We start from the raw sequence: 23,346 nt of genomic DNA, 5'->3' as shown, positions 1-23,346 counted from the left end.
GCAGACGTCCGAGTCGTAAGCTTTATAGCCTTGTAGCCTTTTCTGGCTGGTGCGGTCATCGCGAAAAGTGCTCGCTAGCACGCTTTGGCTCACCTGTCACAAACAGAACCTTTTGTTCTCCATGTCATCCCTCTAACCCTCCCACACACACTCAATTCTTCCCTTTGCGAACGCAAAAAAACTTCTGTGTACACATATGGGATGTCCAATTAAATTTGTTCGGTTCATAGTTTTCTCGAGAAGCTGATCGTGCATTCGTAGCCGTCAACCCTGTGGAAGTCTCATTCTCGTTGACGTTTGATTTTTGGCAAGAAGACTCTTGATGTAGCTAAGTACGGCTGGCTCACTCACTCACTCACTCACTCACTCACTCACTCACTCACTCACTCACTCACTCACTCACTCACTCACTCACTCACTCACTCACTCACTCACTCACTCACTCACTCACTCACTCACTCACTCACTCACTCACTCACTCACTCACTCACTCACTCACTCACTCACTCACTCACTCACTCACTCACTCACTCACTCACTCACTCACTCACTCACTCTCTATCTCTCTCTCTCTCACTCTCACTCACTCACTCACTCACTCACTCACTCTCTCTCTCTCTCTATCTCTCTCTCTCTCTCTCACTCACTGACACTCACTCACTCACTCACTCACTCACTCACTCACTCTCTATCTCTCTCTCTCTCACTCTCATTCACTCACTCTCTATCTCTCTCTCTCTCACTCTCACTCACTCACTCTCTTTATCTCTCTCTCACTCTCACTCTATCTCTCTCTCACTCTCACTCACTCACTCACTCACTCACTCACTCACTCACTCTCTCTCTCTCTCTCTATCTCTCTCTCTCTCTCACTCACTGACACTCACTCACTCACTCACTCACTCACTCACTCACTCACACTAACTCACTCATTCTAGAGAAACGCGAACATCTATCCAGCTGATCTTTTACTTTTTGTTCCTTCTCCCTGTCCTGACGCGACATCAGACGACACCACAGACATGCATGGAAAGGGGAGAGGAGAGGCACGAGAGGCACGAGGCACCTGAAAACGTTAGCTTAGCGCAGAACTGTCGCCTCATCACCAGAGCTATCAACGAAAGATGTAACATATCCCCGAAAACACTTTGCTGCCTATCGACACGAGCACGCGCCTCAAGACCGAGACCCACACCCCAAGCATATCTCTGAGGCTCGCGCTCGCTTGATCGCGTTTCTTTCTTATTGCATTTTCGGAATCGCTTCTTTTATGCATTTCCAATCCGGTGAGCTCGTTCTGTTCTCCCTTGTTTTGCTATTTTGCCACGCCGAACGCGCATATCACGCGAAGCTGCATCGCGGAGAAAAATGCTCGCTAGGCATATATACTGCCTCGATATTTCATTCCTTACGGCGGATGCGTCCCTTTTTTTTTTCTTGACTCCTCATTTCTTTCCCCTGCCTCTTTCAGAGGGAATAGAACGCGCTTCGGAAACGGAAGAAAAACAAGAGGATGTCAGGACGGCGGCATTGTACATCGGAAGTCGGAAGCGGAATCACGCTTGTTCTAGGGGATCATACGGTGTCGTAGCTCACGGGGAGAGAAAGGCTTGGAACTCGATTCCTTTCTTTCCTTTCCTTTTCGGCTTCCGACAGGAAACTCCGGCTGTTTTCGAGACTCGATCTGATCGGGAGCGGCTTGGGCTGTCGCTGCGCGCGTGTTTTCACAACAAACTCTGTTTACGTTTCGTCGGGGGCGCTGTGGGATCACATGGCAGCAGGGATGGTGCCGTCAATAAAAACAGGCGCCGAACGAAGTCGGAGACACGGCAACTAAGTACGACGTGCGTTGGTATGCTGACGAAAGGATTTGTTGTCATCGGGTCGAAGAGACGCACGTGTGCCAGCGAGCACTTTCTCGCTAACTGTACGATTTGTTCGCTCACTAATTCTCTGAGTCGCTTGCCATCTCACTCGCTCATTCATTCGCTGGTTCTCTCATTGGCCCACTCAGTCACTTGCCAATTCATGCACTCATCAAACCGCTGACTAGCTCGCTCACTCGATGACACCACTGCTCGTTCACTTAGCCATTTAATTTCTCACTTGCCCATTCAATTGCTAACTAGCTCTCTCACTGATTTATTCACTCGCTCGCGCAATCATTTTCTCATTTACTCGTTCTCTCGCTATCACTCACTCACTAGTTCACTTTCAATCAATCAATCAATCAATCAATCAATCAATCAATCAATCAATCAATCAATCAATCAATCAATCAATCAATCAGATTTATCGTCGAATTCACATGCTCATCCACAAGTTCAGTTACGTGAGTTGTTCTAGAATTCCAAGTAGATTACACCGTCACTCCCCCGTAAAGTGTATGTCGACTGCATTCATATTTGCACTAATGGCTTTGTTTCATCAAGCAGTTCTACAGCTTCCATTGTAATATCGGCTAGGCAATTGATAATCAGACTCAAAGGTTTGCCCCTTTAAGGACATGGCTTGCAGCTTTCAATGGCGCCGTTGGTTATATAACTGGAAAGCAGCTCTTCACAGAAGGCGTGTGTTCTGTGACGCAACGGCGGCTATTAGGAGACTGAAATCGACTTCGATACTCCTGTGTCGCTGGCGTCTGAAGTCAGGAAGACTGATTAAATGAGCTGTCATAAACGGATACGACGTGGAACTTCAGGGACTGCGGGTCACTGCGGCACCAAAATGAAGCCAAACTTCGTTTCGCAGTCTTAATTACTCCTTTTCTCTTTAGAACAAACTTCCTATCTTTTGGTCATCTTTCACATATTTTATATTTATCTTTTTTAGTGCGAAAGCACTACTGCTTTCCTAACCTGGAAAATGTGTGTGGAGAAGCCTCTGAAGTTAGTCACGTGATGCGGGAAATGGCGGGAAATAAACGAGGCAATGTTTGGCGATGCTATGCTGGTTTGGGGGGGGGGGAGATTAATGAAAATGGCAGTGTTAAAAGCCTTCAGGTTGAAGGCCTTTACGGTAAGGTTTTTAGGTGAACGGCCTTTCGGGTGAGGGCTTTCAAGGTTAATGTCTTCACTGTAAAGGTATTTACGTCAAAGGTCTTTATTGGAAAGACCTTACGGTAAAGGCCCCCGGGGAAAATGACTTTCTGGTAAAGACGTTTAGGTTCAAGACCTTTAGGTGAGAACCCTTTGAGGGGAAGGCCGTAAGTTCAAATGCCTTTAGGTCAAAGGCTTTTATGTTGGAGGCCTTCAGTGTAAAAGTCTTTAGGTCAGAGGATGCTTTCGAATTCACAGCACGTAAGGACCTTAATTGCCGCCCCACCCCCACTTGTTTAAATTCCACCGGTTCTGCTACACCTGCGGGAGTGACTGGGAGGTCATGGGCGCGGCACACCCAGGCACGTCTACTGTATGCTCCGCGAGCTCAGTGAACAATGGTGCAGGTCGCATCTACCTCACTGCCTCTTCTTCCTTTTTCCACACCCACATCCGTGGTCCACAGACTGGTGCGCCGTTGAAACGTCAGCAAAGCTTTTAAGATGTCAACATTGTCACGTTAAACGCTCATTATGCCTCGCTTACCTAGTTTCGATAACCGCTTTCTGTAAAAGAATTACAAACTGTGTGGTGTAAGGTACGCTCGAAGGCGGTAACAAGTTGAGGGAAGAGACAATACCATACCGCCGACCAGCAACTGGTTATTTATTGGCTTCGACAGGCTTTCAGGGCTGTCAACCAGCGTAGGACATAAAAAAAGACATGACTTTAGAATCACACTAAAAAAAAGCAGGGATACAACAGATACAAAAAAAAAAACGATAATGCTCTCTTCTCCATTGTAATTTCCTCCTTTCACTCTCTGTTTTTCTAGCCCCGTTTGTAGTCTTGTTGCATTTGAGGTGATGTTTTTCTGCTGCCGTTTTTCTCTTGTTCTGTGCTGTTTTAACGCCATGAAAGCACGTCTTAAAGGCAGTAAAAAACTAGCTATCATATTGAATCTCGTCCGCTTTGCTTGTGTTCTCGTTTCCTTTGCGCTAATAGAGCCAGATTGAATGCAAACCAAGTTGGTCAACTATAGTTTGGTTTGATTTATGAGGTTTAACGTCCCAAAGCAGCTCAGGCTATGAGGGACGCCGTAGTGAAGGGCTCCGGAGATTTCGACCACCTGGAGTTATTTAGCGTGCACTGACATCGTACAGCACACGGGCCCCTAGAATTTCGCCTGCATCGAAATGCGACCGCCGCGGCCGGAATGGAACCGGCGTCTTTCGGATCAGCAGCCGAGTGCCATAACCACTGAGCCACCGTGCAGCCTCAACTATGCTTTCAACGTTAAGAACTGGCAGCTAGTCTACATTGGTAGAGTTGCCTCTTGTTCTCGTGCTTGGTCTTTGAGCATAGCTTGCATCACGTTGTTAGGGCACTAACTAGTCCAAATAGCTCGACTTCACTTTAACACCATAAAAACCGTCGTTAAGGGAGTTACCTGAGGGCTGGCGACCTACATAGTCATAAAAGTGAAATTTAAATATCTCAATGCTTTACAATTTTTGGCGACTTTATATAAATAACTGACATCTCTTGGATACGTCACTCTTTTTTAACATCATTTTACTCAATCGAGATAACATAGTGTGGTACAGCGGTTATAGTGAATCATATCTGCATCCTTTCTTTTTCTGCATCTGTATGGGTAATTAGAGGTTGAATTCTAGCTAAAGATTCATCTGGATGCCAACAGCGACGCCAAATATTCCTAACTGCACTACTTCCCAACGGCTACACAGCGTTTTGAATGTCATTATGCACTGCATCTTCCAGTGCACTTCTTCACACTTTCACAATAATTCCAACCACACAGTGTCCAAGCCCCTAGCATTCTCCTGCCATGCGCTTTTTACCACAGCTCATCATTTCCGACGCGTCGGATGTCCTGGGACGCGCTCAGACGCGCTAAGACGTCAGCATATTCAGTGCACGTTCCCCGGTCAGCTTCGGAGCCGCTTAGTTTCGGCTCGCTTCGCCAGCGTCACGATGTCGCGGTCTAGGTCACTCGAGTCGACGAGTCCTCATTGACGTCGTGTCCTGATCTGCATGCTGTCTCTCACACGAAAGCGAACAACCTCGGTCGAGAGGCCTGCCCGTTGCACATACGACACAAGATCCCGTGCTCGTTTTTTTTGTTTTTGTTTTTGTTTTTTATCTGTGGTTCCAGCGTTGTCCGTCCCTTTCAGCCGCGCACTTGTCTGTGATTGCCTGTCTACAAGCCCGAGTTCGAAGCTGTGGTGTCAGTACACGTCGTGATGTCGACAGCAGAAGCGACTACGCGAGCTATCACTACTAAGCATCAGGAGTTGATGGCTGTTCCGCCGCACTCGTGCTCATTGGGTTTCGTTTTTCTGAGGGTAAAACACTCACCCACGAAGTAATTCACTCTCAATCCTTCGCCCGCTAAAGAAGCAAGCAAATCCTGTGCACGGCGTGCTCAGCGCGTTCTGGAAGCCTCCCTGACCTCCTCAATCTCACTGCCGGTGCTATCGAATTGCACCACGACAGCTTAACGACGTGGTAGCAGACGCTATGGTAGTAGACGTCAACATAAAACGACGTAGAAAATGGGAAAGGGTGAGTTGAAACATACAATGTCCTATACTTTTTCGATGCACAGAAAACATGTCTATTAGCCACAGGGATCAACTAGTCCGCCTTTCTGCCTTATCGCACAGCATTCGACCATGCCGATCGCACAAAAAGAAAGGTTTAATGCGACACTGTTATAGTTGTCGTCACACCAAAACCCCGCTGAGGTCCGGTATCACAAAATTCTCTGATTGGTTGAGAAAGGCAACGGGATCTTGCGACATCATTGCAACCTGCTATGATAGACCACCCTGATTGGTCGAGGGAGACCACATGACCTTGTGACGTCATCACAACCTGCCCACCAGGTTGTGAGCTGCCTAGTTTCTAGACAGCAACCTAGATAGAGAATCGAAATAAGAATTCATACGAAAACTGACGTATGCCGATGTCGGCACCGTCACAGCTAGAAGATACCTGCTGCTGCAGCTAGCGGTCCGAATATGGTGGATGGTGAACCGATAGTTGCAAAGAAATTGGCGCGCACACACACAGTAGTTGCAACAGAAGTTGCGACAGATTTGTATTGTAATGCTATCGCATTCTACTCTTAAGGTGGCTTTAGGCGTCCCCACAGTTTTCTCTTCTTTATATGGTCGTGCCATTCGACTGTACAGTCTATCAAACAGGTAGAACTTTGTGAAGAGGTAGAGCTAACAATCTGCGGGCCATAATGATACTTCGAAGGACACTTGCACAGAAAGAGGTGCAAAACTAGCTGCCCACTGCTTCAACAAGCGGTGAAGGCTATTTAAACAGAACATTTCATACTTCTGAGCACCCTGGTCTTAAAAACGTTGAAGAAATGCGTTTGCAAGCTTAAATTTATGCCAGTGTCTGCCATATTGGTATCGGTTAGAGTAACTTCATCCGCAGAAATCTTCGTTGCCAGATTAGTACGCCACGCATTTGCTTGGCATGAGAGCGGTAGATTATCAAGAGGCGGTACCATAATGGATGTGACTACAGTTAGTACGCATGCGTGAGAATGAAAGTGTGGGCGCCGTTTTCGCTCATGTGTCGCTACACTCTAAACAGGAAGGGGCAAAAAGGGAGTAAAGTATCCTTTAGCGTACTCCCCGCTTTTTCTCAAGTGTCACTACATCAACTTTATGCTGTGCGCTGAGGAATGTTTTTATTTTTCTACGGTCTTGTCCCCCACACCATGTGAAGCCTCATTGGAATCGTTATTCCCAATTTAACGTCCAGACTCTGAGTGCATTCTGCTTTGAGCTGGAACAGTGCCAAAAAACGAACAGACCACCTGAACTGCGCTTCCTTAAGGAGTCAAATAGTATAACAAATTTGCAGAGGCTTTAAAGGGTTCTTCAGTGTGCTCCTCCAACTCAAGTTGAAGGGTGCCTAGGTTAGTATACTTGTTGAAGCTATCCTTTTGAGACCTCTTGATCACGCATCAGGCATCTGAATGAATTCCATGCTGTTTTCACTATGTAGGAGGTCACGCTCTCATGTGAGGTTATTGAGAAAGCTTGCATATTTTTAGTCGCGACTTTCTCTTTCCAGGGGAAAAAAAATCTCACTGAATGCCATTGTACCGTCGACAAACTTATCACTTGATTTTTGTTCATATCAGTGTCACTGAAGGCCTGGCAACTTTAAGCCATGCAGAAGTGGACCGACTGCCCATTATATACACTCACGTCTTGCTTCTGTTATTTTGCTTCCTGAGCTGTTGTCAAGTGGTGATCTGTATTCGACACTTCGCACGACATTTTTTTTTCTCTTCTTAGCCAACAATATTGAACAGTGAGCGAGACATGCATTTCGGTGTCCTTCTAAATCCTGCTAAACTGTATGCAGTCTCGTTTACAACGAACAAGCCGAAAGAGATATTGCTTTTATTGGGAGACACAGCACTCTGGTGGGCCGACCAAAGAAGAAGATATAGCATGGAGGAGCAGAAGAATAGTGACCTCGTACTCGGATCGGCCGCGTGATGTGGCTTCGGTGGTGACAGAATAAACATGGAGTAGTGCGACTGAACTGTATATGCACTCCCTATATACCCCCCTGGCATCCAGCGGCCCGTAGCACAGCTCATATTACAACATCGACCGCCGCGGAACTGAAGAGACAGAGGCGGAAATAGACTCCAGAGCACAGAACACACTGCTGTGCGCGGGGAGCTCGGGTTTTATATTGGACGAGACAGAAAGGGCAGCGGGCCACTTCCGCGTTTCGTCGTTCGTTGGTCCGTCCGGGTCACCGGCGGGTACGCACGTTGAACCCTGACATTTCGAACGCGCGCGCGCCGACACTCAACCACCTCTCCTTTCTATCTCTCCGTCTCTTCCAGTCACTCTCTCTCCCTCTTTTTTTCGCTCTCTCTAGAAACGCATACGCACGCTCGGACTCACTCACTCCGTCTGATCCTCCTCTCCCGGTTCTCCCCCTCTCTCTCTTTCTCTCAGCGTTTTCCGGCAGCTCTGCTGCGCTCTTGGGTTTTGAACGCGCCTCTCGCCGATGCTGAGTCGCTCTATGTGTTTTTAGTAGTGGTCTATGCTAGAGAGAGCAGGGAAGGTATAGTCTCTTCGGTTCGTATATACCGCGCGGATTGAGAGATATGAGCGAACCACTACGTCACGCGGACGTCATTCTCTACGCACCTCTTTCTCTCTCTCTCCATCTACCTCTCTATCCGTTTTCGCAGACAGACAGCTCGTCGTCGATTCTGCTCCTCTTTTACAACTTTCCCCCTCACCATCATCCTCCTCCCCGTCCTCTCCATCTTCCCTTCGTTGACGCACTCGGTGTGCGTTCGTTATTATTTCTATGGCGTCACCTGAAATGTAGGGCATCCACCGGACGGATAATGTTCCGCGTCATTATTTTTCCGGGCATATGGAGTGAGCGACGCGCTTCGCGATGCAAATCAGAAAAAAATGGATCCAATTTGGTACGGGTAATATTATATGGGCAAGTGTATTGGAAGGGGTTGAATAGAAGGTCTGTATTTTTTTTTTAAAAAAAGGAGTTGGGCCGTATGCCGATTATATTACATAGGAGGACAAGAGCTTCTGTCAGGCATAGACTGTTTTTGTGTTCTGCTTTATTTTCTGCGAACAAAGAGCAATAAAAGAAAGAAAAAGCAAGGACCGAAACGAAAGAAGGAAAGGAGGAAGAAAAGAAAGAAACAAAAAGAAACCAAGGGAGGCGGAGAAAGAAGAAAAAGAAAGAGGGAAAGAAAGGTGGTTCCGAACTTCGCCGGTGCTGGGCTAAGTTGGATTTAAACGCGCTTTCTTCAGCCTTTTCCTCCGAACGAAAATTTAATTTGAGCGCACGTTTTTTGCAAGCGTCACGGAAAAGATGTTTTCGAAATAAAGAAGTAGTTAGCTAAATAAAAATGTATATGCTTTTTCTTTTGGTTAACTTCCCCGAAACAAAGCCCGACAGCCTACGTTTGAAATGCAGACCGCCTTTCATATTGTGATTACGGGAATTAGGAGCTCTATCATGAAAGGTCCTCGAACTTCCGCGTCATACGCTTCAGTGCTCATCATCATCATCATCATCATCATCATCATCATCAGCAGCAGCAGCAGCAGCAGCCTGACTACTCTCACTACAGGGCAAAGGCCTCTCTCTCCCTTGCCCCTCCAATCAACCGTGTCCTTTTTCAGTTGCGGCCACCGTATCCCCGCAAACTTCTTAATCTCATCCGCCCACCTAATTTTCTGGCGCCACCTGCTACGCTTACCTTCTCGTCGAATCCACTCCGTTACTTTTAAGCCGTGCTTAAATCTGATGACGTCCAATCTGTAATCTTAAACGAAGCATCAGCATCGACCAAGTGCATACGCTCACAACAGAGGCGACGAAAGCTTCTGGTACATAGCTGACCGCTGCGCTCTATTTGGCTAGTGTCTTCGCAGCAAACTCCGCTTTGTCAGGTTGCATAGAAACAGAATGTAGAGTGCAGATGACATATCTTACGCATTGGTTTGAGGTACCTTTACGATAACTGTTGGCTCACATGACACTAAGGAGAGCGCAGAGAGCGACAGAAAGGAAAAAAAAAAGGACGAGTAAAAGTAAGGGAGCAGAAAGAGGGTACCTTGGATATAGAAAGAAACCCGAGCGGACAATGTCGTGGCAGAAATTGGGAGGAGGGAAGGAACCCGGCCAGGACATGTCATTCGCACAACAGGTGCCCGGCTGTCACTAGGAACTACAGGCTGGACACCGAGAGAGAAAGGAAACGTCGTCAGCGGTGGCAGGGATCCGGGGGGGGGGGGGGGGGGGTGATGTGGCTAGGAAGTCTTCCGACATACAGCTTCCCTCAGCGGGCGCAAGAAGGGGACACGTGACCTGCTTGACCATAATGATAATGTTGACGACGATGACGGTGGCAGCAAATTAAAGGAGCGGAACAATGGTCTCTTGTTGGTGTCACTCATCGTGATTAAATAAAAAGCGTCTCTCCTTTCACTTTAAAACATGCACTGTAAACACGAATACACCTAGATGTGAGTAAAAAGGGAGTAAGGTCTGTTCTAGCGCACTGACTTTTTTAAAGGGTGTTTGCTAGAAGACAAACTTACTGCTTCTTTATTCCTTTCTGTTTGGAGTGTAGGACGAAAAGCAGCATGCGGCATGGTACAATGCGTTTCGAAAGGCGCAGCAATACGTTGGAATGGGCTGCATGGTGGGGCTGTACGGAAAGTGGTGTTGAATAGAGCATAGGAAACCGATACAGTGCGTTTCGAATGAAGCAGGCCTACGTTGCAATGGGCTGGAGGACGGGCTGTTTGGAACATGGTGTTGAGCAAAGCATTGGGATCGGTACAGTGCGTTTGGAACGGCACAGGAATACCTTGAATGGGCTGAAAGACTGGGCTGTCAAGGACGTTGTGTTGGACAGAGCATAGGAACGAATGCAGCCCGTTTCGATTGGCGCAGGAATGCATTCGGCTGCATTGGGAATACATTGGGCACTGGGTTGCAAGACGGAGCCGTTTGGAAAGTTGCGTTGGACGAAGTATAGAGACGGATACAGTGCGTTTCGAATGGCACAGGAACACGTTGCATTGGACTGCAGTACTGAGCTGTTTGGGACGAGCGGCGTTTGACAAAGCATATGGAAGGATACAGTGCGTTTCGAAAGGAGCAGAAATACATGGCATTGGGCTGAAAGACTGGTCTGTTTGTAACGTTGTGCTAAACAAAGCATTCGTTCCTATGGATACAGTTTAGTTCGAATGGCGGGGAAATACGGTGAATTTGGCTGCAAGACTGAGCTGTTTGGGATATGTGCTGTTGGACAAAGCATATGGAAGTATGCAGTGCGTATCGAACGAAGCAGGAACACATCACATTGGGCTGGAAGACTGGGCAGTTTGGAACGTGGTATTAGACAAATCCTGGGGACGGATACATTGCACTTCGAATGGCGCAGAAATATGGTGCATGTGGATGCTGCAATATGAGGCTGTTTGGAATGTTGTACTGACAATACATAGGCAATAATTAGCGCGGGCATAGGTTTGAGTGGTCTGAAAGACTGGGCTGTTTGGAACGTGGTGTTGGACAAATCATTTGGGCGCAACAGTGCGTTTTGAATGGCGCAGGAATACTTAGCATTGATCTGCAAGGCTGTTTTTGCGGGGATGGGGACGTGGTAGTAGGCGAAGCATAGGGACGGATGTAGTTGGGCTGCAAGGCTGGGCTGTTTGGAACATAGTGTTGGACGAAGCATGGGGATGGCAGCGTACAGAGATACGTATAAGAGAATAGGAAGGTAACTCTTTTGCTACCCACGTGCTGGTATTTGGAAAATTGAGAATGCTCATCTGTTAATCTTATTCCCCCGCAAAGCCATATCTGCGAAGCTGCCTTGTGGGGAAGCGACATGGGGAGGATAATTATTGTGTGCAAAGTTTTGGTGATGACATGCGTGCAGAATATATAAAGAGCAACATAATGCGGTGTCCATGTATTGGGTACGAAATGCATATTACATCGACTTACGCGTGATAAGCGATGCTTAGAATTGATAACCCCTGGCATATTATCATGATGTAACGGATAACGAGGGAAGTCGATTCTGGCGGAGATAAGGACGCTAAATTTGGGATGATAGGGTAGCCGCGGCCGGAGGAATACAGAGTTAAAGAGAAATCAATGGGCGAGTTCTTTGTCTTACAGTATACTTCGCTCGGCTAATGATAACGATGAGGGCCGCGTCAGGCTTAATTGAAGTGACGAGGGATGCTCTGTTTAAGGCGGACTGCTGGATCTTTTGTCTGCCTGCGTTGACGATCGCAACCCTTTAACACATCGGCTTTTTTTCAACGAATTATCTTTATTATCTGTTGCCATATTAATCAAGCTTATTTGATGCTGTCGGTGGAGGTTAGATCGTTATTTGTTGTTGTGATGAAAGATTGTTTCCGCATTTCTTCAGCTCTGATACTTAAAAACAGTTTCTTGTTTAGCACAGTTTTCGAGTACCCATACTTTATCTGGGCGCTACAATGAACTTACAGCTCCGATCGACTAGCCAGCATTTCTCCCCTATTTCATATACACATATTTGATGACGCTAGGCCGTTTCTGCCTATAATCTACAGCCGACTTTTTCTACGCTGTCGACTGCCAGCCTCGGTTTTTTCAAACGAGCCTGCTGCGCTACATGCTTTGATATTATTAGTCCAACACAGTTTTGGATAGTTTTTATGTCGGAAGCTTTCACCAAGAGCGTTTGGACACCCCGTCTCATTGGGCAGAACAATAGGGAAAAAGGCACAGAAGCCGAGGTCGGGGGGGCGGGGGGGAGGATAAGAAAAAAAAGAAGCAATAAGCACAGAGGAATACAATCACGTGCAGAGGTACCTAGTCTGACGCATGTGAGGAAATTGGCTCGTCTGCCTGTGCAGGCTTGTAGAATTAATTAGAGATTTGGCAGCTACTGTTTGCGCTTTCTAATGCCCGTCAAGCCTCGAGTAATATTGCAGGTCCGTGTTTTAAGGCGTTTTTAATAAAGACACAAGTCTGCAGCCAAGTGCCATCGTAAGTCAGAGAGTACTCACTGTGTTACCATGTATCCGCCTACTCAAGAAGTGTGTAGCTGTAGGGGCGTTCTCAGAACAGCTCTAAATCAGTTGGTTTTTCTAAATCAGCTTGCTGCTTTCAACGGCCAAACTCCGCAGTTTCTTGCGCTCAACTATAAGACTGTCTGTAATTTTGATTTTAAACTCTACTGTCCCTCATATATGTTCAAGTAAATATGCGTCGTAAGAGGTTGTTGAATGTTTCTGAGGGCACGAAGGCCCGTAAAACCGAGCACGTTGAAAGGTCACACAAAAAGAGCTGCTAGATCTACGGCTACAAAATGTGTTGTCAGCGCTCTTCTGAACACCGACACTTCACAGACATATTCTGAATAACGCTGACGGACCGAATTTTCGCTCCGATATGAAGACGACATGATGTCGTTTGCGTCCCTTCGCTTGTCGTCGTCTCTTTTGCACATTATATGTGGTGAACCATTGGAACGCTTCTGCTGTTTCTGTATTTACTTTCATTATAGGTGAGTCGGTAACTAGCTGCATACATGAACTAAACTTTTCACTGCAAGCGCGCAACAATTTTTGCTTGCTCATACTAATCAGCAGGAGACGTGAAACGTAGTGCACCGTTTTCATGTTAAAACTGGCACGTTACGGCATGGTACGATAGGGCACTGCATGGTATCGTATGGTACAGTATGGTATGGTATGGTATGGTATGGTATGGTATGGTACGGTATGGTATGGTATGGTATGGTGCGGTACGGTACGGTACAGTACATTACAGTACAATACAGTACGGTATGGCATGGTATGGTATGGTATGGTATGGTATTGTATGGTATGGCATGGCATAGTATGGTATGGTATGGTATGGCATGGTATGGTATGGTATGGTATGGTATGGTACGGTACGGTACGGTATGGTACGGTACGGTACGGTACGGTACGCTATGGTATGTGTAGCTGAACGTCGCGAAGCTGCACATATACTATGAGGGACGCCGTCTAAGAAGGCTCAGTATCATTTTAGACCTCCTGTTGTTCTTTAACGGGCATCCACACAGCGCAGCGCAGGGCGCATTTGCGTTTACCTCCGTCGAAGTGATGTAGAACTTCTTGCTGGGCGAGTTGGTGCATAGCTTTTTTGGGATGGCATTGCGCACACGACCAAACATACACAGGAAAGAGCAGAAGACAGATAGAGCGCTCTATCTGTCGTCTGCTCTTTCCTGTATATATTTGTTCGTGTGCGCAACGCCATCCCAAGAAATCTGTCGAAGTGCGACCATAACGGTCGGGATTCCACCCGAGGACCTTGGATTAGCAGCAGACGCCATTCCTACCTAGCCACCCCAGCTCGCAAAACTGGTCTCGTTTTCATGCTTTCATAACGGGTGTAATGTTCGGCCCATCTTGCCAAAAATCAGCGCAGAGAGATGCTGAGCAACAAGGATGGAGGGAACTGCGTTGGTACAAAAACTGGACGCGCAGAATAAAGCTCGTTCTAGGATATTGCCTTACAAGGGGGTCTGAAACTCAACGGGGGCGGTAATGACGGCGCGTTCTCTCGTCGCCACCGTGATGGTCGTAATCGGGAAAAAAGGCGGCTCGTACTAAATCATCGTCATCGTCATTCAGACAATGTCTACCATACTACAAAGGCATTTCACAATGACAGCTAATTAACCCTGTTCCGCGCAATTTTCGGCCACCCTAATCCCTCAAGCCTACTAATCTCGTCCACCAACATTTTATTTATTTATTCAAGTTACCCCTAAAGGCCCTTCAGAAGAGGGTATTGCATAGGGGGGGGGGGGGGTACAATCATATTAGTAATCGCGATACATTTTAACAAATAAGTGTAGCAAAAAACGTTAATTAAAACATAAGGCATAACACAAAGCAACTTAATCCTTGTCGCCTCATGCCACGTTTGCCCTCTCCTGGAATCCGCTGCGTTACCATAAGATAACCATTGGTTACCAGATTTCTTTATTTAGACTAGGATATTATTAACCCACGTTTGTTCCCTGATCCTCTCTGCTCTCTCTCACTCTAGTAACTCATACTTATCATCTTCCTTTTTAATAGCTCGCTGCGCTGTTCTCAATTTAATTTAACCCTTTTCGTTGACCTACACGTTTCTTCTCCATAGGTGAATACTGGCAGCGTACTACCATCATAAACTTTACTCTTGAGAGATCCTGATAAGCTGCTATTCATGACCCGAGAGTACCTGCCTCAAGCACTCCTCTCCATTCTTATTTTCCGGGCTATTTCTTTCTCTTGGCTCGCACCTGCGGATAACTGCTTGCCCTGGATAGATGTATTCCCTCGCCACTTCCAATACCTCATTACCTACGGCACGAAGAACTGCTTCTCTGTTGTTATTTCGTTCGTTCAGTTCGCTTTGTTTCTAGGTAATTCATCTCCCGTCTTTTGGTACTCCATTTTGCAGCAATCGATAACCGATTAAAGCGGGCAACCGGTTGTGTGTTAGCGTAACAAAGTGAAGAGCAAAGGGAAGGACGCGTAGCCGGCGGCGGCAGATGGTTAGGCGAAATGAGGTTAGGAATTTTATGTGATATAGAGCTTGGAAGAACGCTAACATTATCTTAATTCATAAGAAAGGAGACGTCAAGGACTTTAAGAATTACAGACCAATCAGCTTATTGTCCGTTGCCTACAAGGTATTTACTAAGGTAATCGCTAATAGAGTCAGGACAACTTTGGACTTTAGTCAACGAAATGATCAGGCAGGCTTTCGTGAAGGATACTCGACAATAGACCACATTCACACTATCAATCAGGTGATAGAGAAATGCGCAGAATATAACCAACCCTTAGAAAACCAAAGTAATGTTCGACAGCCTAGCAAGGAAACAGCAGTTCGCAATTCGTAGCGAGGTGCTGGAAGTAGTAAGAGAATATGTCTACTTAGGGCAGGTAGTGGCCGCAGATCCGGATCATGAGAGAGAAATAACTAGAAGAATAAGAATGGGGCGGAACGCATATGGCAGGTTCTCTCAGATCATGAATGGTAGCTTAGCAATATCCCTGAAGAGAAAAGTATACAAGAGCTGTATCCTACCGGTACTCACCTATGGGGCAGAAACGTGGAGGCTAGCAAAGAGGGTTCAGCTTAAGTTAAGAACAACGCAGCGAGCTATGGAAAGGAAAATGATAGGTGTAACGTTAAGAGATCGGAAGAGGGCGGAGTGGGTGAGGGAACAAACGCGGGTTAATGATATCTTAGTTGAAATCAAGAGGAAGAAATGGGCTTGGGCAGGGCATGTAATGCGAAGGCAAGATAACCGCTGGTCCTTAAGGGTAACGGAGTGGATTCCAAGAGAAAGCAAACGTAGCAGTTGGCGGCAGAAAGTTAGGTGGGCGGATGAGATTAAGAAGTTTGCGGGGATACAGTGGCGGCAACTGACAAATGACAGGGTTAATTGGAGAGACATGGGAGAGGCCTTTCCCCTACAGTGGGTGTAGTCAGGCTGATGATGATAGAGACCTTTCCAGGCTCCGCTGGGAAAGGCCGTTGTTAGGCAGCGAAAAAAACCCTAGCTAATAATAATAATGATGATTATGATTACGATGATCACGATTATGAAATGGCCAAAAGGGTGTTGGTTTTAAAGGGGTACTAACGACAACTCGACCCATTTTTTTTTTGTGAGTGAAAAATTCATTCTATGCCTCTTTCTGTCTATGTTCCTGCTTGCCCGGCAACAAAAGATGCGTTTATTTATGAGAAAATTGGATTGGAACACGGAACAAGCCACCCATTGAATTTGAACTCGTGACGTCAAGAACTAAAAGGACTCCGTGATCCCGGTTGGTGAGTGAATGGTGATGTAGCCTAGACTAAGAGATTTGTGTAGAAAGAATTGGCTTGACGTCATCGCAGTTTCCTAGCGAAACCGGCTGGCGGTAGCGACACCTACATTTCACTTTTTTTTTCACCACTTCTAGCTCACAAAGTTTCGTTTTCAGCTTAAGCTGCGTCTTTTTCATTACAGCGCGGTGATCAATCAGTATAAGACGATTTCAATTTGTTCTCAATTGCCCTTTAATAATGCGCTTGCTTCGAAAGCGCAGGCTACTGAAGGAGCACGCTTTCAATCTTGCACAAACATGCGAACTGAAGTGGACAAGGTCCACTTTCTGTTGAGTTGTATGAACTTTTGTTGACCTTCTATTATTTGTTCAAGACGAGCCGGAAGAAACGGGCAAAGGGCAGTGCCGACTATGAGTACCTTTACTTCTTCTTCCAGGTCACGTCTGCTCTTTCAGCTCGGACACAAGTGGAAACGCCACAAGTAGGGCACTCGGAATGTTGAGTTTGCCCAGGCCTGCCTCGCTTTTTATACCTTGCTTTTTTTTCCCTTTAGTCCCTGCTTTTCGCTAACGCAGCATATTGTTTAGTTTTTTGCTACGCAATATCACCTCAGTTGCGTAGATGACGCCGACCTCAACTGTGGCCTATACAGGTAAAAAAAAAAAAAACGCGAAAAAAATGAAAAACGAGTGCAGTTAGACTAGAAAGATATAAACAGATCTTAATAGATACAGACGGTGCGAGGCTTGCAATATCAAGGCATGTTGAGAATGACTGAAGTAGAATAACCAAAGGGCAGCAAAAGTTGGGAGTAGTAAGAGTAAAGGGAATATGACGAAACTGTATTCATATTTCATGGCTTAAACATATTAATCACTTAAATGGCTGCGGGTTTTAGAGTCTTCGAATGCTCCTGCAGTACTGTGGGCAATTTTTAAAAAAAATTTCCACCAATACCTCGGAGCTTTCAAGCGGGCATCAACCGGCATTATACCTCTACCTATACCTGGGACAGCGAAAGGTAATGGGCTTTACTGACCTTTCATACGTCGTCACATTTGAGGCAGCGCAGTCGTAAAATAGGTATAACGACACTTGCGTACAACAGGTGCATACAATGGTTTATATTTCTCTTTGGTATCTGACTGCATGGTCTGAATTGTTTCAAGCTACAACACTACGTTTAACTACGGTCAAGCATTTACCATACCCAAGCTAAAGACACGACAGAAGGTAAAGATCCTGAAGTAATATGCTTGTATTTGGTTTATCTTACAATTATCGAACTGCTCTTTCATTGCTTAAAGCGAATAAAATATGAGGCATGTATGTACTGAGTAACGGAGAAAGATAGAGCCAGTCTATTTGTCTACCAGCCTGTCGTCTCTTTTCCGTACATTACTTACAAAGTTATCGTTGATGTACTTAATGACAAGTACAAAGGCTGCCCGGGCTTTCCAATGCGCTCCCCAGTCTAGCGAAGAAGATCCGTTCATGCTTGGTGGAAGGGCTGGGTTTTTTGTCCTGTATTCTCTGCTCGGCTGAGGTAAAGCTCCTCGCGCTCAGGAACATCTTTGGTTGTGTTTGGTGAACCGTCTAGCTTAAAGTTAACCCTGAAAAGTGGCTGATGCATAAAAAGGCAGCTGCAAACTGAGTAATGAGAAGATGAGCAAAAAAAACGCGCATAGTGTTTCCAAAAGTAGTATTCTCTTCGAATACACAAAGAACACCGACGCTACGTACGGGTGGCCATAGAAATTTTTAGAACACAGAAGCCAAGAAAAAGCTTATTCCTTGGCATCCTGGTCACTTTGGCACCAACTGAGCGGCACGCTTTGTGAGGCCAGCCATCCACATCTCCCCAGGCAGCGAGAAAATTTATTTTTTCATGGTTACAGGGCTTCTAAAACTTACCACAGCACTTAGCTGGGCGTCCGTTTTGTGTTTTCTTTACCCTTACATTTGTTTGCTCTTTGCTTAGTTCCGCTGTAATTTACAAAACTTCTGGAAAAGTGTACAGGACGATAAGTTCGCTTCTAAGCCATGTAACGAGGTTCTCCAGCCCTTTTGGAAGTCCTAACATAAGAGCAGAGAAGGAGAAAGTTCTTGCGAGCTTCGAGAGATATGAAGCCCCGTCGATGCAAAGCAAGACACAATTCTTGAACCATAAGCAAAACCAGGTTGGCTGTATGTTTTGGACAGAACCTGTGTGCGGTTTTAGGTCTACGTTAATCTGTGCCATGTCATCTCTCTAATTCAAAAGTTCTTGCTATGTCGTTCTCATTCCTTCAAGTCAAAGCCAGCACATAGAGGCTCGCGGGTACCTCTGCTTAAAACGTCTTCACCCTGTTTCTTCGAAATATTAATAGTGTTACTTTCCTTTTTAGCAAAATCGTGGATCTAGTAACGGGTGTCGTTACGTACGCAGTTCCTCAGCGCCATGGACCAGCAGAGGCGTCGCGCCGAGTCGCAGCAGCAACAGCAGCAGCAACAGTAGCAGGGCTTTCGGCGGCAATGACAGCAGCGACGACGAGGCCGCATTCCTCATTTAGCAAGCGCGGACGCCCTCATCGGAAGAAGCGCGGCGACCGGCCGATCGACGGCCGACCGACCGACCACTCCTCCGACGGCACTGGCGCGTCCTCCTGCTCCTCCCGGGTCGTGAGGACTCGCGCCACGGGCTCGACCGGATCACTCACGGCGCCGACGAAGAAGAACGCCCCGACGACGACAACGCCAACGACCACGAGAAGCCACCGCCGTCTCCACCGCCGCCGCTGCTGCTGACGCGGCCCTGGGCGCCTGGCACCATTGCGCGGCCTTTCCCGCCTCCCTGCGTCTCTCTGGCCGAGCCAACAGGCTGCTGATGCTAGCTCGTCGCTGCTCCTGTAAGGACACGAAATGTTGGTGGTGGTGCGGAGCGCTGCGTGCATGCACTAGTAGCACTGATGCGTGGAAGCTGAGCGTTTGCGAAAAAACCAACCCGCTGATTGGCTCACATTTAGAAGCTTCCAGAGTGTTGCGCCATCTATGCACAAAAAATTAAACCACATCAAACGTTAAAAACCGTCACCCCTGCAGGCTCTCCGAGCTGTATCTGCCTGTCGATATGCTGCTCACAGACGGCGCTGCAATCGCTAAGCCCCGAAAACTTCCATTGGGATCGCTTGCTTGGATCTTTGCAGCAAGGATTCGTATCTGGTTTGAAGAAACTGCTCCGGCAGCAGTGGTTGTTGGTGCGGTGGACTAGCTCCACCTAGCGGGTAAAGCCGACAAGCAGGTGGGTCATTGGAGCACCGGTGCCCTTTCAGCGGCGGCGACGTTTCGAAGCGTAGAGATAAACGAAAGCGGCTGCGGTACTCTCATTTTTCGAGCCTGGTCGAAGAGCACTCCTTTTTTTTTTCGGAGATGAGAGCAAAAAGTGGGAGTGCCGCGCCATCTGGAGGAGTCTACGCAACGCTCTGCTGTGAGGAGTGTACGTCACGATCGGTTCCTCGCGCGCGCGGTCACTTCGCAATGATTTGCATCATGCTTGGTGTACGAGGCCTCGTGGATGTACGAAGCTTCTGCACTTGATTTATAGAACTGGCGGGGGCCGGCTTTGAATGAGATTGAGTATGAACGAGAGTGAGAATTTTCCCGTAGCGCCCTCCAAAGTGTGCGAACTGAATCCCAAAATTTTATAGCTCATGAGATAATGGGGTGAAACAATTAATAATACTGCGCCTGAAATATTCCCTCACTGGTTACTTTATTTTTGGCTCCAGATCTCCTGAAAACAAGTTAAAAATTGCTTAGATCGCGATTAAAAAGTCCCCCTCCCCTCTCCCCCCTCTGCAGAGCGCCCTACCACTGGTTTATATTAATATATGAATCGCGTGATCACAGATGGCTGGTTTCAGAGCACTCGCCTTCCGGCTCATAAACCCCTGATGACACACACCCACCATTATTACCACTCTAACGAAAAAACAAAACAAAAAAAAAACAGCAGAAGGACGCAGACACACAGAGGGACACATGTTTTTTTTTTTTTGTTAGAACTATGTACCAACTGGCCCAGCTATCTACCCTACTGAATTATTACCACTCCTTTAATACATCATTCTCCTGCACTGTATACTAAGGGCTTGAAAAAAAAGTGAGATCGTATCGAAATCCATAGACGCTGTCGATGGGCGGTCGATGAAGTCCTTAAACTGTGTTTTTAAACTGAAAAGAAATGTTACGGCAGAAATGATAACGTTTGGTTATATTCTCGCGGGGAGTTCCTGCCCTTCATAGACACTGTTTAGGCAAAAAAAGAAGAAAAAAAACGCTCGAAAGGAGTTTCGTACTCAAGAGTACTTATTGAGGGGCAAGGAGGTACTTTTATGGCAGGGGGCTTTCAACAGAAGCAGCTGTCGGCTCTTCGTTAGAGTAGCACGCAACATATGCTGAACAGAGTTTCTTGGAAGTAAACGTGACGGCAGATCTGGACGGTGCAGTTGAGGATTAAGTTAAATGTCTTTAAAACTGTGTGCATTAATATGAAAGAAGGAATGGCAGAAAACTGTAGGCGTTAGTAATATTATATAAAGTTGGCTTCTTCGCAGTAACAGCCTTTATGTAACGAAACGCGCTTTACAGAAATGGCATCCGCTGTGGTCACGGAGTGTGTGGTGCATAGATGATGGAGAAGTGTAAGCAGGTTATGTTTCGCGTCTGTTTTTGTGCGGAGGAGACGATGGAAAGAATTTGACAATAGCAGACGGAGAGTTCGTTTCTGTTACTGGGTGCAGTTATAACTCCTAAATTCGGAAGAATTTCCAGATGTCCATCCGCAATAATACGTCCATGCCACGACAGACGCTGTCAGTGCTGACGCGACAAGGTTTGCATAGGATATGAAGGCAGGACGACGAAAAATAAAAAAGAAGCTTTTCGAGCTGTCTGGTAGACACAATAAAAATGCAGCAGCGGTACGAGAGATAAGTGATTCGGTCGAGGTGTTTGATGAACAAAAAGTATACAAATGTATATCCCGTGAAGATAAAATAAAAAACGAAGGGAAGCACTTGTATGGAGGTGTTCATGGTCGCTATGGGCAAAAAGAATAAGAAAAACAAACATAGCGCACTGGAGAAAATGAAGAGCGGCAGTATGAAGGAAGTTAAAAAGAAACATGCGCAGGTATACGTGGTGATGCTTTTACGGATTAAATTTGCGCTTCGCTAGTTCATTTGTGCTGCTGTGCCGTCGTGACAGCATACTACTTGCACCTACCGTAAGGAACGCACATTTAGAGCAGTTCTTTAACAGTGCTGTTAAAACTCGATTAGAGCGTAGTAATAACGACGCCCCTCGAGAATGCAAGCTGTGTGTGCTATTTTTCAGAAAAAATATCCTTCTTTATTAAACGAGACGAAAGTGCCTACTCATCGTTAGGCTCTCGCTTGCCAGTTAAAAACAAGCCGTTACGAAATACTCAACGAATGCGGAGTACCAAAAACTTATATGAAATCTTTAATCAAGGCTGCTTTCGATTAAGAAAAGTAGGGGCACGAGGCGCAGCTAATTTCGCGATGATGAAGTGGGATAGATGAGATGAACCCGTGAAAGAAAATAGCAGAACAGGCGGAAAAACACGCACGCACACACACACACACACACACACAACACACACACACACACACACACACACACACACACACACACACACACACACACACACACACACACACACACACACACACGCACACACACACACACACACGCACAGCCGCCGCGGTGGCTCAGCGGTTATGGTGCTCGGCTGCTGACCCGAAAGACGCGGGTTCGATCCCGGCCGTGGCGGCTGGAATTTCTTTGGAGGAGAAATTCTAGAGGCCCGTGTACTGTGCGATGTCAGTGCACGTTAAAGAACCCCAGGTGGTCGAAATTTCCGGAGCCCTCCACTACGGCGTCTCTCATAGCCTTAGTCGCTTTGGGACGTTAAACCCCATAAACTAAACTAAACTAAACATACACACACACAAACACACACGCGCGCGCGCACACACGAGTGTTCAAATAAATGACAGGAGGTAGGGAGGATGAAGGCTGTTCACGTGCAAACTGTTATTACGGCATGAAGAAGTAATCCATGCGAGCACCGTCAGGCACACTCACACACAAGCACTAACGCACACACGTGCACGGATGAAAAGCTCGTCACTCGTAGTTAACTCCTAATTGGCAGGTGCGACGTACGTGCTTCGCTCCACTCTGGCTGAGCAAGAAACTGCACACACCGCAGTCTCTAGCGAGTGAGCGAGCGCGAACCGACACTGTCGAAAGCGATTGCGCAACTAATCAAATCTGCAGCGTCGTCGGGCTACTTCGCCGCTGGCCCGTATCATAAATTACTTTCGCAATATGCAGCGCGAGCAGAAAAAAGAGAGAAAGGCTAAATGACGCTAAAGCTATTAATAACCGCCAATCTTTCGACTACGTGACAGCAACGAAAAAAAACAACAACAAGCAGAAGCGTATTTAAACTGTGCTTCGTAACCTGTTACTAGTGCTTGGTGCTAGTGTTTGTCGTTAGTATTCAGTCATGAAGTTTATTCAGCGCGAGAGTGCAGAAGAGTCGGGCGCTTATGATAAGTCGTAAATCATGAAAGCTGAAGCTAGAGACAGAGGACAGACATTGCATACTCGGCGGGATGAATTACAAAAGGTGGATGCCGAAATAATAAATGCGCGGTCTGCTGTTCAGTGAAGAAATCCGTGCACGCGTGTAGCCTTAAGGCAGGAAGTTCGTTTCTAATCGCAGACTTTTTCTGAGGGATAAAAGCTTTGTCGTGCG

General features: G+C 46.7%; 1 protein-coding gene across 1 annotated transcript in view; it reads right to left on the bottom strand.

Annotated features, from left to right (window-relative positions):
- Positions 1-19,395, bottom strand: part of LOC149332141 (uncharacterized) — a 35,848-nt gene extending 16,453 nt beyond the window's left edge. The window contains exon 1 of the mRNA XM_089555705.1: positions 18,942-19,395. Within this exon, the coding sequence (XP_089411831.1) occupies positions 18,942-19,065 (124 nt within the window). The 5' untranslated portion in view covers positions 19,066-19,395. The remainder of the gene's footprint in view (positions 1-18,941) is intronic.
- Positions 19,396-23,346: the final 3,951 nt, after the last annotated feature.

This window comes from Amblyomma mixtum, chromosome 8 (assembly GCF_055824585.1).
Source record: "Amblyomma mixtum isolate Tamu chromosome 8, ASM5582458v1, whole genome shotgun sequence".
NCBI classification, from domain to species: domain Eukaryota; kingdom Metazoa; phylum Arthropoda; class Arachnida; order Ixodida; family Ixodidae; genus Amblyomma; species Amblyomma mixtum.
This window is presented reverse-complemented; position numbering and strand designations above follow the sequence as displayed.